This window comes from Crotalus tigris, unplaced genomic scaffold (genome assembly GCF_016545835.1).
Source record: "Crotalus tigris isolate CLP2741 ecotype Arizona unplaced genomic scaffold, ASM1654583v1 scf7180000018790.500841, whole genome shotgun sequence".
Taxonomy (NCBI): domain Eukaryota; kingdom Metazoa; phylum Chordata; class Lepidosauria; order Squamata; family Viperidae; genus Crotalus; species Crotalus tigris.
Window position 1 is genome coordinate 36,026 of NW_024097202.1, and position 18,313 is coordinate 54,338.

General features: G+C 39.0%; 1 protein-coding gene and 1 gene segment (V, D, J or C); one reads left to right on the plus strand and one right to left on the minus strand.

The window, feature by feature from the left end:
- Positions 1-61: 61 nt before the first annotated feature.
- Positions 62-3,926, minus strand: LOC120313839 (cationic trypsin-3-like). Its single transcript, XM_039356184.1, has 5 exons — positions 3,833-3,926; positions 2,272-2,437; positions 1,690-1,943; positions 1,192-1,328; positions 62-323 (listed from the first exon to the last, which is right to left on the minus strand). Exons 1-5 carry the CDS (start codon positions 3,885-3,887, stop codon positions 174-176), a joined length of 762 nt encoding a protein of 253 aa, XP_039212118.1. The 5' UTR covers positions 3,888-3,926; the 3' UTR covers positions 62-173.
- Positions 3,927-9,528: 5,602 nt separating this feature from the next.
- LOC120313841 lies at positions 9,529-11,362 on the plus strand. The segment is given in 2 exon segments: positions 9,529-9,696; positions 10,084-11,362. Coding segments are annotated over 2 exon segments (366 nt in total).
- Positions 11,363-18,313: the final 6,951 nt, after the last annotated feature.

Here is an 18,313-nt window from a genome sequence, read left to right on the forward strand (position 1 = left end):
TCATTTAGTTTAATGATCAAGACCTTTCCCCTCCACCAAAGAAAGATACCAATCACCAAGCTTGTCATTGCACAGCTTAGTTTTTATTTTTGCAGATATAATCTGTCTCTTCTCCGTCTGTGAAGTATTAGCTATGGTTGTGAAAAGAGAGCTTTCCAGACAGGAAGTGCAGATCAGTTGGAACTGATGGTTCTCTGAATCCAGGAAACATAGTTGCAAACTTTAGTGTAGACACCAGGCTTGCCTTTCAGAGCACATCCTATGCCCCAAGAGACAATTCCTTGGAGTGCCCCATTGCAGACAACTGGGCCACCAGAGTCTCCCTGGAAAAGAAACAATGAACATATATTCAATAAGCAGGATACTGAATGAGGAAAGATAATTTGCATTATTTCAGACTCTGGTGGGTGGAGGCAAGGAAGAGATAGCAGAAGTAAAAAAGTATTCCAATGGAATTGTGTCAAGCTATGACGATTCTTGTCCTCAGGACTACCATATTGCTTCTAGCTTGCCTACAGTTGCAAGGGGGAAGGGGGAAGGTTTGTTTCTATCAGCATGAGAGCCAAGGTAGCTGGAGAGATGTTTTGTCAAAGAGAGACTTTCTTCTCATAACAAATGCTTGAAGATTAATTGGACAATGTATCTGAGCTGTCAGAGAAGCGAGGGAAAGTTTTTACTCTTTTAATTATCTTTTTTCTGCCATATTGCCAGAGCTGGCTTCCTATCTACCGTGCCAGTTTGCTATGCCTAATAAAGTTTAACATTAGGAGATCACAATGTCTCCAGTGTGTTTACTTCATGGGGCTTTTCAGCTGGAACTTTGACAAATTGATTTAATACTCTTCTATATTAGATGTCATAATTGTTTTCAGGATGGGATGGAGTAGTACTATGTCTATCTGGTAACAGCTTCCTAAAAGAAAAGGCAGATCCAACTTATGGTTCGAAATCTAATAAGAACCAGAGATGATGTGATTGATATTGTTTGTTTATTCATTAGAAGCAGGGAAAGACCAGAAAGGTCGCAGAAACAACTTGTGAATATAGGGATCTCTCCCCAACTCCCAGTGCTCTATTATTTTCTTAGGCTTAAACACCAGCCAGCTATGAATTTAATTTATACAGTGGGACCTGCTGTGAACGCCATCTAAAATATACAATACAAAATGCAGGAAAAGAAAAAAGATTTACCTGACAAGAGTCTTTTCCACCTTCCAGGTATCCTGCACAAAACATATTGTTGGTGATTTTCCCTGGATAAGCCCTACTGCATTGACTCTGAGAAAGTATAGGGGCAGTCAGACACTGTAGGAGGTCTGGATAGCTTGCTGTGGGAAAGATCAAAGAAGCAATATTCATTTCTGGAAGTAGATATTAGACATGCCCTAGAATGTTTGAACAGCATAATTACAGAACTGAAGCTTCTCCATAAAACCTCTGTAAAACTATTGCCCTAAGGATGCCAATCATCCTTTGCTTCGTTGCAAAAATCTTCCAGTTGACCAAATCCTGGACTTAAGGCAAGTTCTGAGTATCTTATTGGGATGCATTGTTTTACATGAGATGATCCAATTTATAATGGAATTTGTCAGGAAATGAAAGCCAAGAATCAATATCTATTAACCTCTCTCCTTAATTTTGTTCAATACATTCAACTGAACATGATCAAAGAACATGAAGAAGACTTACAGCCACTGCTGAGAGTGTTGCCCCATCCAGAGATTAAACATTTTGCTCCACTGGCTGCACAGCTGTTTGGTAGACTGACTGCTGAAACACGGGAATTGAGACTGGCTGGTTTGGATAGTTTGATGAGCATGATGTCATTGTCCATGGTTTGGGAGTTGTAGCTGGGATGACGAATGACTTTCACTGAATCAATATACTGCTCAGAACCATCATTTTTGGTCAAACTGTGTTCCCCAAGTCTCACTTGGATTCGGCTGAATCAAAACAAGAAACAGAGATTTTGGTCATGCCTTTTTTCATCCAACCTCTTTTAATATGCCATAAGTAAAAGCCCGGCCCACTAATATTGCCACTCACAAGAGCATCCTGCTGCCCATAATGGCTAAATCCAGGAAAAGATGGACACAATTGCAGGTTGGCTTCCAGTACTGGGTAAGCAGTAAACACTTCTATACATTTGTGCACACCCATACCTACATATAGAAGCATGTGTATATATTCTTTATTAAATTTATTAATACAAGTAAATATTTCAGCACAATGGTGATGACCAAGTTAAAATTAGAACAAATGATTACTTACGATTTATAGCAGTGAGCAGCTGAAACAATCCATTGGTTCTTTATGATGGAGCCACCACAGAAATGGTATCCGGAATTCAGGGAGGCCTGATAGGGGACAGAATGCTTTTGGCAGGTGTAGCCGCCCACAATCTTATCATCATCTTCATCATCGATGGGAAAGGCAACTGGATAATGAAAATATTTAAATATTTAGATTTCATAGTGGGCGAAACAGGAAACAAATATCCCCCAATTTTTAGAAGAAGAAATTAATGAAAATTGTGGTATACTCTGAAGAGTCCATATGATGGGATCTTCATCCCATTCGAGCGAGCCACAGATGGCCAGTTAGCCAGTAGGAAGTCATATGAGGAGGGAGGGCAGAAGGGAGGAAGGAAAGAGGGATGTAGGAAATAACAGAAAAGGAAATTATCTAAAAGTAATTTACATTCACTCTATCTTTCTTAACTATGAAACCATTCTGACCTCTGCCACAGGGGCCAGAAATGCCACTATTCGTGGCAGTTGAGTTCCTGCCTTTATGTTTTGGCCCATAGGTTTCTACCTCCTGTTAAAAATGTCTTTTCTTCCCCCCCCTTTTTTGAGCAATTTTCACTCTTCTATGAAGAGATATTGATGAACTACTATAGAATGCAAGTTTGGGATATGTTTTGGTATGTGGGGAAATTCGCATGTAGCAGATCTCCATGTCCTCAGTGATTCTGCAGTTTTTCCCAGAATTGTACACTTAGGTGATCTGCAATCCTAGGAAAAGATGTATCTGGCTTTGGGAGTTATAGACAGATGCTATCCATGTACATTCTGAAGCAGCTTTTTGCCTTCAGGTTCATTGTTTACTTTCTCATGCTCCTGCACATAATTTTCCTCAAACATTGAGTAAGACAAAGTTAAATGAACCCTGAACCAAGTTCCCTTTGAATAGTTTCTATTATTGGACCATTTGTATCATGCAAGTGTATGGAATAGATAATGATTCTGTTTCAAGGAATGAGTAGAATATTTGAGGGACTGGGGATCCTTTGTCTAAGATTTGTTGCCTTAAAAAGTTGCTCTAAGCTTTTCCTGTCTACAACTTTTTCTTCACTTACTATATCTGGGAATAAGTTACCTCAGGCCAGACACTAGGTAGTATAATTTGGTGGCTTCAGCTGAAACACCAAGAAAGCATAAAGAAGGTTCCTTAGTTACATCATTGATAAAGATACCTGGTTTAAAATTAATAATCTGTGACTAATATTTAGTCTAGTATTTCACATCTTTGGCAGCTTTTAAGATGTACGGACTTCAACCTCCACAATTCCCCAGCTAGCATGCTGGATTGGAAATTCTGGGAGTTGAAGTCCATACATGTTATAGTTTCCAAAGTTTAGAAACACTTCTATAGATTAATTTTGGTGGCTTGGGAGTCCCACCTTTACAAATTCAGCCCTAAACTAATAAAAAGCCCTTAGGCTCACTAGCCTGCTAGCTTAAATTCTACTTGAAAATATACAGTTGTCTCTTTCCATTTCCAAGGTGAGACTTCTCAGGATCTTCTCTGGAAGGTATTATGGACTTACCAGCTGCTCCCAAGAGTGCTAACAGCCAAATGAACTTCATGTTGCCTTCTATCATCAGATAGGCAGACCAGAGGAGCTGTTGCACATATTTATATTGTGGGACCAATATTATCTTTACTCCAAGGACTTAATCAAAAGGAAAAATACACAATGGAAAATTTGTTACTTGGATCTCAACAATAACAGGTGGCAAGGAAAGATGGAGTTCACACAAGTTTCCTCTTTACCAACAATTTAATACTGCCATTCTTAGACAAATACTGTTGAAATACATTTATCATGTATTATTTATGTATTATAATAAAGGTTCTATCCTTAGCTGCCTTGCAGTAAGTAAATGTCTTTTCAATGAAAGTGGAAAAAATTTGTGGAGATGTTATTGCTATCTGCCATAAGATATACATGTTATGTTTATTTTATGCACAAAAGCATCCCATCTTTTTTTTTAAAAAAAAATATCCAGACATGCATTTTTTTAATGGTGAGGGCTGTCCTTGGACTTTAAATGGTATACTGAGTTCAAATAGCAACAAGTTAATGAGGCCAAGACAAGAACTCAACTTGATTTAATTTAAATAAAAATGAAGTGGGTTCAGTGAATATGATTACTTTAAGCTCCAGCTGACTTGCAAAAATGAAAAAATCTACTCTCCAAGAACATTCTATGAATAGATGCTATTAGGCTTCAGTGTATTAAAAAAAACCCTCAATACTTAAAAATAGTCTCTTTGAGAAATCGGAATTCAATGTATTTGGCTTAAGGTTTTATTTATATATGCAGACTTATATATAGTTTATAAGCCACATGGTCCTAATGACTCTGAATGGTTTATAATTAAAAGTAAGAAAAGAATAAGAAATCACAAATAACCTGAAGATGAATTTATAACTTTTAAAAAATCCTCCAAATGATGGGTTGAGCCATCATCCTGCCTAAAGCCCAGGAGAACCATTTGATCTTTGGTAGGTTTCCGAATGTAATTGGGGTAGAAGGCATGAAGATCTCTGGGACATTATCATTTCAAAGCTTCCTGGGTTGTATTGGATGACACTGCACAATCAATGGGGACCAGAATGTGGGTGAAACAGTATATTGAAAATGTTCATATAATTTCAGTTAATAACAGAAACTGAAGTGCCAAGAAACTAAGATTAACCAAATTGCTGATTTTGGTCATATTTCTGGTTAAATGAGTGTAGATAATTTACAGTGATGGTATAATGCTAACATAGAAGAATTTTTCATTCAGAAAACAATTTTTTGAACCTTCAAAATCCATTCTGAAAAGAAATAAGGGAGAGCAATTTTGCACTAAAAAGTCTGTCAAAACAGAATATAGTATATCTTACAACAGTGGTGGTGAACCTATGGCACGCATGCCAGAGGCGGCACTTAGAGCCCTCTCTGTGGGCATGCGTGTCATCACCCCAGCCCCACCTCCCCCCTTGGCCCCTCCTCACCAGCATCCCCCCTGGAGGAGCGTTGCCCCCGAGCGTGGCCCACATGGAGCAGTGCAGCCAAGGACATGGCAGCTGGACAGCGGGGACAAGACTCCGCCCTCGTGCCCCATTGCAAGCAGATGATGCTGTGGGGTGCGGGCAGAAGGCGTGACTGCCATGGCGCTGCTGGGCTGCCTGGGTGATCTGCGGTGGGCCATGGAGGTGGTGGGTGGCTGGGTGGGGTGGGGTGGGGCGGAGGCTGGGGCAGAATGGTGGTGGGCAGGGGCAGGGCCAGTTTTTGAGCACTCGGTCTCTAAAGGTTTCGCCATCACTGCCCTACAAGGTCTAAAATTGAATGCAGTAGTACTGTTAACATATGAAACTAAACTAAAACAGAACCAAGCTTGTGAGAAAAGGTCTTCTCCAAAGTGGCCTGCCTGTTGGGATATTTTTTTCCACTTGGGAGAGTCAGGCTCTAGAGATGTCCTGATCTACCTTTATCTCCAACAATCTTGGTGCTGCTTCTTCTCTTCTGGTATCACATCCATTCCCCAGCAGCAGAAACAAAAATGGCCAGAGAGGCAGGGCCTGGAAAGGACAGAATATGCCCACAGTTGCAAAAACTAGCCCTTAGGACCTGGACAGATGCCGACCCTCTCAAGTCTCCACCACAGTTATCACTGAAGTAGCACATTTGATGATAAGCATGGCTACACTTAAATATTTGCCACAGAAGATGGTCAGCCAATCAGTGTGTGTACTTTCTGGTCAAAAGTTCAGCAAAGAAAACTGTCAGCCAAGCGGTACTCATTTGCAATCATTTAAAAATGGCTAGCAGTAAATTACCTCATTCCACTAGGTGCAAAAACTTCACAGAAGTTGCTAATGTTCTGCCTCTCATCTGATCCATGCATTTCATTTTCCCTTCTCATATGCTCCGTGCAAAAAAACCCATAGACAAGTTGAAAGGAAATTCTGCTAGAAGTTAATAACTAATACACAATATTATGCATATACTATGCATGCCATAAACGCCCTTAAAATATCTGCAGTCCATGGTTATACATTTCTGTTACTCTCCAGCTTCCTGTAACCTGTAAAGCTGGCATATCAGCAATTTTGCATTTGAGCATCTTTCTAGTTATGATGCTAGAACAGAAGCTAGGAGCAGGGGGCAGCATAAGGCAAGAATTTCTTTCAAGGATGCCCAAACATTCCTCAAAGTACAAGTCTATGATAGGTTGCTGTTTTTAAAGTGGCATTTGTTGTTTTAAAATAGCATTTCTTTTCCCTCCCAAGAATAAAATAGCATGGCACAAAGACCAGTCGTGACTTCTGCAGATTCCCAGTAATATTGTCATGGGATCAGTTGAGGTGGTGTGAATCAGATCACTTTGCTATATGGAAACTTCTTCGGAAATTATCACTGCAATCTTTTGTTATCTAGTAGGCCAGTGTCTCCCAAACTTGACAATTTTAAGGCATGAGGACTTCAACTCCCAGAATTCCACAGCCAGCAACGCTGGCTGTGGAATTCTGGGAGTTGAAGTCCACATGCCTTAAAATTGTCAAGTTTGGGAAACACTGTAGTAGGCTATTCCAAGGCTACACCTTATCTCAGAACTCTATTTCTGCACATAGAGAGAAAGCTGATAGCAGACAGGGAGATTCTCCTTTCAATACATCCTACCACCCTTTATGTTTAAGATGCTCTGTTTATACATTAGACTGAGAAAGCTAGCAAGCTGATGTTAGTGCTTGGAGAGACGAGATTCACAGAATCCAATACTTTCCCTCCTCGGATATCCTTTCTTCTCCAAACGGGCCTCTATATCGCTCAGAATCTCTCATTGATGCAATAAGGCAGTGTTTCCCAAACTTGACAATTTTAAGGCATGTGGACTTCAACTCCCAGAATTCCACAGCCAGCATTGCTGGCTGTGGAATTCTGGGAGTTGAAGTCCTCATGCCTTAAAATTGTCAAAGTTTGGGAAACACTGCAATAAGGAAGGAGGAAATATTTAAACAACCAAAATAGGGAAGTTATTTTCTCTCTCCTCCCCATCCCATTTCTCATTTTGAAACCCACTGCAGGAGCACATGACATTTTGGGGATCCTCAGAAACTCTGGAATTGGATTTTTCGGCACGAACATATCCATTAACCAATATTCATGTCGTCAAATAAAACCACATGAACAATGGTTGATTTAAGCAGAAGGAAATTGGGTATCTTCAGAGAAATTTTAAGGTTTGATATCACTTAATATATGTTATGTATTAATATTTTCTGAGATTAATCACTTAATCTTGATTTACAGTATGTTGCTTTATGATGTCATAAAGGAATGCCTTATTAGAGTTAAAGAATGCAATTCATCATGGAAGCACTTTCCCTTCCTTTTTGGAATGCACCAATGCTAAAACCAGCCAACCATGGAATCAAGTCCTTCAACAAAGGCAAAAAATCTGGTTGGTCTGCAGACAAATAAATTAGCAAAATAACACGGCTTATCTTGGGAGGATACACAATAGAGACAGCAACGTCTGCTTAGAAACATCTGCAAAATGAGATCAAGATCTCCCTGGTTCCTTTGTATATTTTTTGAATCAGCATTTCAAGGATACTCTCAGTTCTTCCTGTGAAAACATTCTTTACATGAGCTGCAGAATTTGGCTCTGGGTTAGAAAGAGTAAGTTGTTCTTATATTATATTGGGGTTTAATGGTGTTTTCAAGGGAAATCCATGGATGAGAGGTGTGGATCAATAATCTTTCTCTCACTTGCTCCATAGATTCAATTGTTTTGCACTGACTGGTTTGGTTAGGCTGATAATCCAGCAGGGAATATGGGTAGGAATGATATAGGGAGGACATATCCAACAGGGAGTCAGCAAAATGAAAATGGTATTTACGAGAGTAAACTGACAGCATATTTTATAAATATTATATTATTTATTTATTACTTTTCTATGCTACTCATCTCACATGCAAAGCAATTTTTTGCCTATTCATCTTCACAGAGATCACGTTTTCTTTGTTTATGTACAGATCTGTTTCTCAATCTCAGCAACTTTATTTATTTATAAAATTTATAGGTCACCCGTCTTACCTCAATATATCTTTAAGATGCATGGACTTCAACTCCCAGATATCCCATCCAACCTGTGAATCCTGTGTAGGACAGAGTTCCCCCAATAATGGACAAGCAAGAGAAATGGGAGCCAACTCAAAGAAATACCCCAACTTTCACAAATGTCCCAGCATTCTGTTCTTATTAAATATTTTTCTGCAGTTTAAAGAAGTCCCATCACGATATAGGACTCGGCCTACCAAATATGCACAAATGTATACACTTTTATTAGATTAGATTAGATTAAGTTATCTATTTAAACATTTCCTGAAAACCAACAGGTATGTCTTAATAAAACTCAATCACTCAAGGGACGCACACAGACACACACTTTCAAATCACTGTTGATTCCTTGGGACTGCCTGAACTAGTCCCTGCAGTTTTCTTGGCAAGTTTGCAGTAGTAGTTTGCCATTACTTCCTTCCTAAGCGAGACAGACTAGCCCAAGATCACCCAGATAGTTTTGTGCCCAAGGCAGGACTAGAACTCACAGACACCCGGTTTCTAGCCTGGTGCTACTATACCAAAGTGGCACTCAGTAGACAATTATCAAGACATACTGATTCAGAATAGGCAATCCACAGATCTGCCAAAGTCCACTTTGTCTATTTTTGAAACCCTTTATTCTCTGCAAAAAGAGTTCTGTGTGTGAGATTTTGTGTTTGGGTGGACAAATATGCACACATGTATGCTTCTTTTGTGATGATTGTAAGAATTTCTCTAAATTTTATAAAGAGAAACAGACCTAATCTTTTAAACTCTATGAGATTGAAGATAGAAGGGGAAAATAATTAATTTAATTATTACTCGAGCTCATAATTGGAAAGTGGCTGAATAGCTGGAAGCTCACTTGTCTGCAAGCACAAAGGGCATTTGAAATATACTTAAGAAAAGCATTGAGCCTAAGCTTTTCAATTACAACTCCAAAACCCAGCAAATAAAAATTAAAAAGTTAAATACCAGTGAATTACTGGAACAATCAGAGCAGAAAACTCTGGCCTTTTGCCTTATGATAAATGATTTAACCACATTTGACTGACAATGTTCTTTTTAACTTGATGAATTAATTCACCCATTTGATTGTACAGTTTGAATAAGACAATTTCTTTGTCTTTGCAGGACCCCAGCATTGTTTCTTCATTGGCTAGACAGGCTCAGAAGCCACTCCTCCTGCTAATGAAGTGCTCAAAGGAGCTTCCTGTGTTTCAAGATTCAAGGGCAGAGTCATCCCGTGACATCCTCTTGCAATGGAAGTTATCTGGTGGGAGACCCTTGGCTTGAAGCTGTTGGCAGGTAAGAGTGCCTTTCTTAGGATAGTTAGCTGTACTCTGGGATATCCATAGCTCTAAAATAGATGAAAAGGCATTAGGAGCATACAACACTAATGTTATGACAGATTTTTTAAGTTAACGAGAGGAATATCTCAAGTAAGATACATCCAGCAGAGTGAAAGAAATAATCAGTGACTCAGGCAGACTTCCCCACAAATCTCCCTTAACATTTGTAAGCCTTTCTCTGGTGGTATATGAGAAAATGCTTAATATAAAAAAATTGTGAGAAAGAAGAGGCTGTTTCTCCCAAAGGGACAATACATTTGAAGCAAATCAGCCCCTTTGGATTTGAGGGATGACCATGTGCGTTGAGCAAGCCTCCTAAGGTGGATCTTGTTTTCTCCTCCAGTCTATGCAGGTCTTTGCCATGCTATTATAGTGACCCAGAAGGAACGCTTCAAAATCATCCCAGAGGGGATCCAGACAAATATCACCTGCAATTATGATGATAGCAGCTACATCATACTCTTTTGGTATCGGCAGGACAGCAACGCTGGAGAGAAGCAGTTCCAGCTTATTGGATACTCCATTGCTGAAAGTGATATGAGAAGGGAAATCTTGACATATGAGATCACTAGAAGAGCAGTGACTCATTCTTCCCTTATCATCCCTCCGGAAGAGGCTGCAAAGCCCGCAGTATACTTCTGTGCAGTTAGTGAGGCACAGTGAGAACTCCAGGTCACCCAGCTACACACAAACTACCTAGCGCTGTTTTGTTGCCGGTCTGTGTCACATAGATTGCAGCCATGTGCACAGATCCATCCACACAGGATTGAAGCGAAACACTGTTTGCCTCTGAATTGTGATTTTATTCATTGATTTCTCTGCTCGTATTTTCAATTATTACACATTTCCCTTTTTGAGAAGTTAACCATTTATTTATTTCTTAATTTGCAAAATGTCAATGCTGTCCCAGTCATAGCACATTAAGTGGATAGAAGAAGGCCCACAAATACATCTAATACTATTTATGATCAAATGAGGGCCATTGGTAGTCTTCCACAATTCCAAACTGGAATGAGAGCTTTCCAAGCCAGAGCTTTAGAAGTGAGTTGCAATCTTGCAAAAGATATAGCAATAGCAATAGCGTTTAGACCGTTTAGACCGCATCATAGTGCTTCACAGCACTCTCTGGGCAGTTTACAATGCGGAAGTGCTATATTTGCATATTGGCCCCAACAATTTGTGTCCTCATTTTACTGATTTTGGAAGGATGGAAGGCTGAACTTTGAGCTATTCTGTGAATTGACCAGAAACACAAACAAACAAGCAAACAGATTTCTAATTGTTATGCCATACCTAACGAAAGCAGGGACTTTGTATTATCTGTCATTCAAAAGATTTAATAATAAACATTTGGATTTCTTTCTGTGCCTAGAGAGACCACTATGGCAGTGTTCAGAAAAGCTTGATTAAGGTTGGGACCACTGTCAGCGTTTAGGTGGCATAGCTTGGACCTCCTTCAAGCCACTCATTCTTTTGCTTTAAAATCCCGTCTTAAGCAAGCAAAGAATATGTGTATGTAGTGGCAATATATTTTTTTCTGATCAGTCCCAAGAATACATGGTGCTTTTGCCAAGGAAAAGGTCAGTATGTTCCTGGGGCATTTAGAGATGCCTCTGCTCACTGTTCCCTATCTGCCTCAAGTAACTGTTGAAGAACTTTCTGTTTGAAGGAAATAAGGGTGGGGATTGCTTATTCTTGCTTCACAGTCCTTGGCAATTTCCATTTACAAATCATGAGATTCTTAGTTCAAACCATTGCTTTCCCAATAAACATTAGTTGGATTCATTATAAGCTTTTTTAATGTGTTTGAGTCAGTTTTGATTCCTGGTTAGTCTCTACAGTTTTCTTGGCAAGGGTTTTTGGAAGTGGTTTAACATTGCTGCCTTCCTAGGGCTGAGAGAAAATGACGGGCCTAAAGTCACCCAGCTGGCTTTGTACTTAAGATGGGACTAGAACTCATAGTATCCTGGATTCTAGCCTGAGGCCTTAACTACTATACTAAACTGGTTTCCCCCCTTTCCTAAACTGAGTTATATTTTTTACAGCTCACTGTTGTGTGAACCCAGCCAATGCACTGAGTTTATGGTTTAGTTGTTGTATATAATCAACTATTGGGATTAATTCAAGAAACAAAGGTTTAAACTAATCACATATATCAGTTTATCTAAATAAACGTATTTCCCATGATAATTAAACTCTAGTAACAATTGGAATAGTGGCAGCTGATTTTGAACAAGGCTGGTGGCCCAGAGGACAGAGTCATACTGTAATACCGTAGTTGGAATCAGGGGTTGCAGTAGGCAGAGGCAACCAGCTCTAGGTAGTGTGTCATCTTTCTCTTGTATTCAATACATTTAAGCAAAATACATTAGCACTCCATATTATCTAAGACCTTTTCCCCGCTAGTGGCTGATAGCATTTTCTAGAGTCATCGTGTGAAAATAAGAGTAAGAATGAAGCTCCAGTAACAACTATGTAGTTACATCTGTTTAAGTCACTGGAAAAATCGTCAGTATGACTGAAGAATAGTGTCAAAACATTCCGAAAATAAAATATGAACCAAAAACACAAATATATTTATTAGGGTTGGAATGGTGAAACATGACAGTATGCATTCACAGCAGAAATTCAGGCAAGAATGGATTCCTTCTCATAGCAAGGCAAGCTAAGACCGTTGGCTTAAAGAGAGATGGCCTCAGGGGGGAGATCTAATCAAACTTTCAGATTATTTAGAAAAGGAAAGCCTGCTCCTGCTATCTCAGTAAGATTTTCTTCAACGTTGTCAGAAGTACGACATGACTGCTCAGCTAACAAGATGGGTAGCTGCTTTTCTTTGGGTCGCAAGTATTAATTCCAAGTGGAGGGATTTGAGCTAAGGACTAAATAACAGAGTGGAAAAATGAATTTCCTAGGGTAGCAACTTTTTGCACAGGACATGACAGCATTAGCTTTTCAGATTCAGTAGGAAACAAAATGGTCTCTTAGTTACCTCCTTGATGTTTTGATCTAACACTTGGACCTGATGGAGTAACCAGAACATTGCATTCATTTTCCTTAGATTGGGGCATAGAGATTTCCACCATTAAGCACAAAATACATTAGTTTAATTTTAAAAGATGGTGGTCCAATCCATTCTTAGTTTCATCTTTGTTGTTTGCTTTATATGGGAGAAAGTCATGTTCAGGTGTATGTATGCTTAAACATGCATCCCTAGTTTATACCCAATCCTATCAAAACAAATGGAAAAAATTATATTCCTGAATTAACTAACTTTTAGTAAATCCAAATGTTAGAGCTAACTGCTTTATTTCCTCCCTGTACAAAAATAGATGCCAAAGATCTACATAACTGAAACTAAAAATTTGGATCAGCTGGATTGTATAGCCTGCTGATTCCATAAAAGACTGCAGATTCTCATCTGAAAAATTATGCTAGAGCTTATTTTTTTTAACGTACATTTTCTTCTAGGATGCTCAGATGCCAACATTATCCAACCACAGAGCATGATGCTGGAAGAAGGTCAAGATGCTAGACTGGAATGCAGACAAGACTATGGACATCTTAATATGCTTTGGTTTTGGCAGCGTAAACAGCATCAGGATCTTCAGCTCCTCTATAATTTCTATAATGGTAACATCGTGCAGAAAAACTCATCTTTGCACCGTCGAAATGCTGACCAGCCTATTCTGGATCTCTGTGTTTTGAGTATATCAGTTGTGAAGCCAGAGGATTCAGCAGTTTATTTCTGTGCAAGCAGTGAAACCACAGCACATCAAAATGCCATCTCTTCCTTCAAAAATCTTCTCCATTTGTTTTTAAACTGTGAATCTCGTGTAGTTACAAAGATACCTTGGTCTTCTCAACCAGGCTCAGCTATGTACTGATATCAACTAAACTTATAAATTGAACTCAAGCAGTTTGAAGGCTGGATGGATGATACTAAGGGACTGGAGATCCAATAATGGGCAGGTGGTCATTACTTACATAGCCAAATTGAATTTTGTTATGATGTCACTGAGGAAAAGCAAACTGAGTTCGGAGATGTATCATGAGAGCAATTGGGAATAAGATTGCTCCCAAGATTGCTAAGAAATGTCCTTCTTCCCTGAGATAGTTAAGGGGAATAAAAGACAAGGTAGTTGTACGTTAAGTAGGGTACCATGTCTCTGGAGGCAGAAATCCAGGCAATCTAGATGGCTGCAAAGAGAAAGGGAAGCTACTGTAACTCTCTGCTGCCATCTCGTAGACATATTGTAAATAAGGATGGAGTTCTATACCTCTAAGGCAGTGTTTCCCAAACTTGACAATTTTAAGGCATGTGGACTTCAACTCCCAGAATTCCACAGCCAGCATTGCTGGCTGTGGAATTCTGGGAGTTGAAGTCCACATGCCTTAAAATTGTCAAGTTTGGGAAACACTGCTCTAAGGGAAGATCATTTCCGTTATATGTTCATGCAGTATTATAGTTAAAGAAAGTTGCCATTGTTTCTAAACAACTAGTCCCCTGATTGGACTGAAGCAGACTATAATAACTCCTCCTACTGCAGACACCACAGTAAGAGAATACAGAAGAAAGGAAATAAAACCAGGATAAGAATGGTTAAGAGTCTAATTTTGGAGTAAGCCATTTATCACCAGCTTATAAGAAATTATGCCACTTCTGATCAAATAAATTCACTTTTGCCATATTACTTTCCCAATAATTTCTGGAGACCTTCTAGTAGCTGCCTCACACTCCTTCATATTCAGCTTCTTGTTAGAGACCACACCCAAGTCCTTTTCATATGTCTCCTTGAAGATGTCTCCTACGTTTCTTCTTCTTCTTCAGTGTAATACCTTGTATTTCTTTCTGTTAAAGGACCTCTTGTTTCTCTCAATCCATCTATTCAGATTAGACTGCAATTTCATTCTGTTAGCCTAGTGTTGGCAGACCTCCCAGTTTTGTGACATCTACAAATCAAATCAAAGCAGGCCATCAGTCCCATATCCAGGCCATTAAGAAAAATGTTGAATAATCCTGGCCTCAAGTCTGATCCCCTATTCCCCAACATAATGTAGAGACATTAGTGCTGCTTATCTGAGTGGAATTAAGTCAGCTGATTGTGAATCCACATTATTATAGTGCCTTCCAAATCACATTTTTTTAACAGTGTGATCATCTGGAAGATTATGGAAGTGGAAACTTCTCAGTACAATCAGAGACCCAATGTGACAGCTGTAAAGAATTACCTAGCCTCACTTAAGTTCAGGTGAAGGGCGAAGGATCTCTCTGGGATCCATTTCAATCACAGATCCAGATGGAGATGGGTACTCGGTTTATGTTGTTTCAGCTAAAAGGAGGCAAGGAAGGAAAGTGGAAGTTAAGAATGAAGTAGATGCCTAACCCCACCTTGACCCAGTTGTTTTGCCCTGCACTCCATCACTGACTGCAGAATCTTCCCTGCAGATCACAGACTCTTTTGGAAGTGATTCATGCATCTTAACCTGTCAGCTGCTAAAACTCCACTTAAGCCCTGCCTGAGGGACAGACTGGAGTTTGGTCTCCAGTAATATTGCTTTCATATTGTCATAACTATAGGCACCCACTTAAAAGCTTGGGAGAAAAAAAATACCTGGATCAGATTAGTGTTAATTGTAGGGGTGATGATTTATTATGAAGTGTTGTTTTCTTTGTATATATTTGCATTTTTTGCACCAGCTTTATATATTAGACCTAAAGGTGCTTTTTCACGATATTTCATTTAAGATAGTCAATAGATTTAATCAATATAAAGTTTTCTTCTTGTTCTTCATATTGTCATACAGTGTAGGCATCCACTTAAATGCATGGAACGCACGGAAAAAAGCAAATAAACACAACCCTTAAGGATCCAAGATAAAATTTGTGGCTGTCTTTCTCTTGGAAATTGGTTAAGTCTTTATATTTTTATAGGTTGCAATCCTAGGAGAAATATTATTAAATTAAGAGGGGCTCACATATGAGCAGACACAGTCATATTATACTACTAAATGGTCTACAATGAAATATATTTTACAGGCTGTTCTGAACGAACATTTCTGCCCCTGCCAGTCTTCTCAAATACCAAAATCAGCCAATTGTGGAGTCTGGTGGTACGGCAAGGACACGTTGCCAGGTTGCTGGAGTGCAAGCAAAAAGAAAAAGAAAAAAAAGAGCATAATATGCCCGGCAGCAGCAGCAGCATGAAGGGCAGACTTTGCAGCTCCTCCATTATTTTTCATATGAAAAATTAAGCCTATTGAAGAGCCACAGAATGAGTTCTGCAATTTGAACTCCTTCCTTCCACCACCACCCTTCAAGTAAGACATGTATTTTGTGCAAGCAATGAAAGTATAGTCCCCTAGAGCAGTGTTTCTCAGCCTTGACAATTTTAAGGCATGTGGACTTCAACTCCCAGAATTCCACAGCCAGCATGCCTTAAAATTGTCAAGGTTGAGAAACACTGCCCTAGAGGGAACTTCATCGTTTGACAAAAATATGCCATGACCTTTTTGTCTCAGGCCTGGGTAGCAATTGAGAATAATAAGCATTTCAAAATCATGTGATTCGATTATGATCCCATGGAAAGGCAAGTCAGTATTGTAAAAATGCTATTACATCTCCAGAAAGCACAATAAAAGAAGTCTCTTTCATAATATCAGTGGGATCTCCAACACTCAGAGGAGATTATTGGGAATCCAAGAAACGAATGGTATCTGGGTGCAGAGGTTGCATCCGTTTTCATGACTTTCCCACTCAGTAAAAATCCATCTTTGGTTCAACCAGCTTTATTATGGAAGCCATAGAGATCACTTCAAACCACTACCACCCTGTAGAAAGTGGTCCTTTGTATTGTTTCTGGCCAAGACATCTCCTGTACAGTGCTGTGGAATCCTCTGCAGAGATGTGGTGAAGATTTAGAAGAGTTGCAAAAATCATGTCAAGGACAGGAAAGTCTGCTCACCACAATTACAAATATGTACTTTCTGCTCTTGAAAATAGCATAGGGCTATCACTCTTAAATTTATGCCAAGATCCTGGGAAGAGAAAAGCTGACACAACTACGGAATTTGGCAAGATAACAGCTGCAGGCAGGTATTTAGAAAAGAAGTCTCATTAGCCAATTCCTCTCATAGATCACACAATAACCACTGGCAGAAATACCACAAAGTTTCTCCTGATCTTCTTTTGTCTTCATGCAGCTCATGGGTCTTCTAATGTTGCTTACTCTTGTTCTCTTTCTCAGTTCTTTATTGTTTTTTTTACAGGATTTATTAGGGAGAACAAACCAAATGTTTTGAATTCTGTGGATAATTGCAAATGTCAGCTTTGGTGGCCACCATATGATTTCAAGTAACTGGTGATGTTTTCTCAGATCATTATTCACTTCTCACATCGTGACCAGAAGTGTTTCTGAGATCTGAGGTTCTTTAATAAGAGACATCCAGAGCTCGAACTAAGAATGTTAGTGTTGCCAAATATCTATTTTACCCTGAACTGTAGTCTCAGGGATTTGTCTCTGGATTTGTAGTATTCCTATTTATTCGAAAAACAGAAATTCTAGCTGAACAAGGAAAATAGTTTTCATCTTATCGTCCTTCTGATAGTTTACAGAAATAATTCAGAGCTAACTTCCCCATTCCACCATCTCACTGGCTTCTTTTAGCTATGCTGCTGGGAATTCTGGCTGTTGCTTAACATACTGTATTTGAAGAAGAGCAGTTTAGCAAGAGTAATTTTAATACAACCATTGATTGCTTTTTCGCTCTTTGCACATTTTCATTCTGAGTCTTAGTCTGCTTTTCAGAATTCTGATCAATTTATATTGAGTATCCTTATTACTATGTTTTAAAGGAAGAAATGCTTTAATCTTTTTGTAAAAATCCTTCCCTCTATCAAAAGGTTGAAACTAAATAGGAAAGACATGAATTCAAACTGTGCTCAATCCCGAACTTGCATGGTTGGGCAAGACACAACCTCAGCCCAACCTCTTTTTAATAGGTTTGTAGTTTGAGGTCAACCATAAGAAGAATTTACACACTGAACTGAACAATAATCTGCTTCTCCAATTGGAGTCAACATAACCAATATTCTCTTCCCAAGAAAAACTACTGGTCTTTTGCCATTTTTATCAGATGTGGGTTGCTCAGACCCAAAGATCCTGCTTTTCAGTTATGGTGAGGGTGACCTGGAACAGACTTTTCCTAGATCAACTCTCTTTGGTAGCCTTCTATTGACTAGTTAAATGGAATTTCTAGAGAATATTTTTCCATTAAATGGATGATGACAAGTGTATTTATTGTTTAATTGTTTAGGTTGCTTTCCCCCTCTTATTTTATGTTTTTATTCATTAACAAGGATATTTTAATTATCATTGTGCTTGATTTTTTTTGTCATTGTTACTTACTTTTGGGAGACTTTGGAAATTATAGTGGTGTGAAACCAAACCAAACCATTTCAACCAGTCAATAAATGCTTGAAACTAATCAAGGAGAGAAGCAACTTAGAACTAAGGAGAAATTTCCTGACAGTTAGAACAATTAACTTTCTCTAGAAGCAGTGAATGCTCCAACAC

Excerpts from the sequence above, each read along its gene's own strand:
- LOC120313839 (XM_039356184.1), bottom strand. The coding sequence starts at position 3,887 with ATGATAGAAGGCAACATGAAGTTCATTTGGCTGTTAGCACTCTTGGGA. Across the intron at positions 1,944-2,271 it reads GCTGCTCACTGCTATAAATC|CCGAATCCAAGTGAGACTTG; the intron begins GTAAGTAATCAT and ends GTTTTGATTCAG. Across the intron at positions 1,329-1,689 it reads CAACACTCTCAGCAGTGGCT|CAAGCTATCCAGACCTCCTA; the intron begins GTAAGTCTTCTT and ends TCTTTCCCACAG.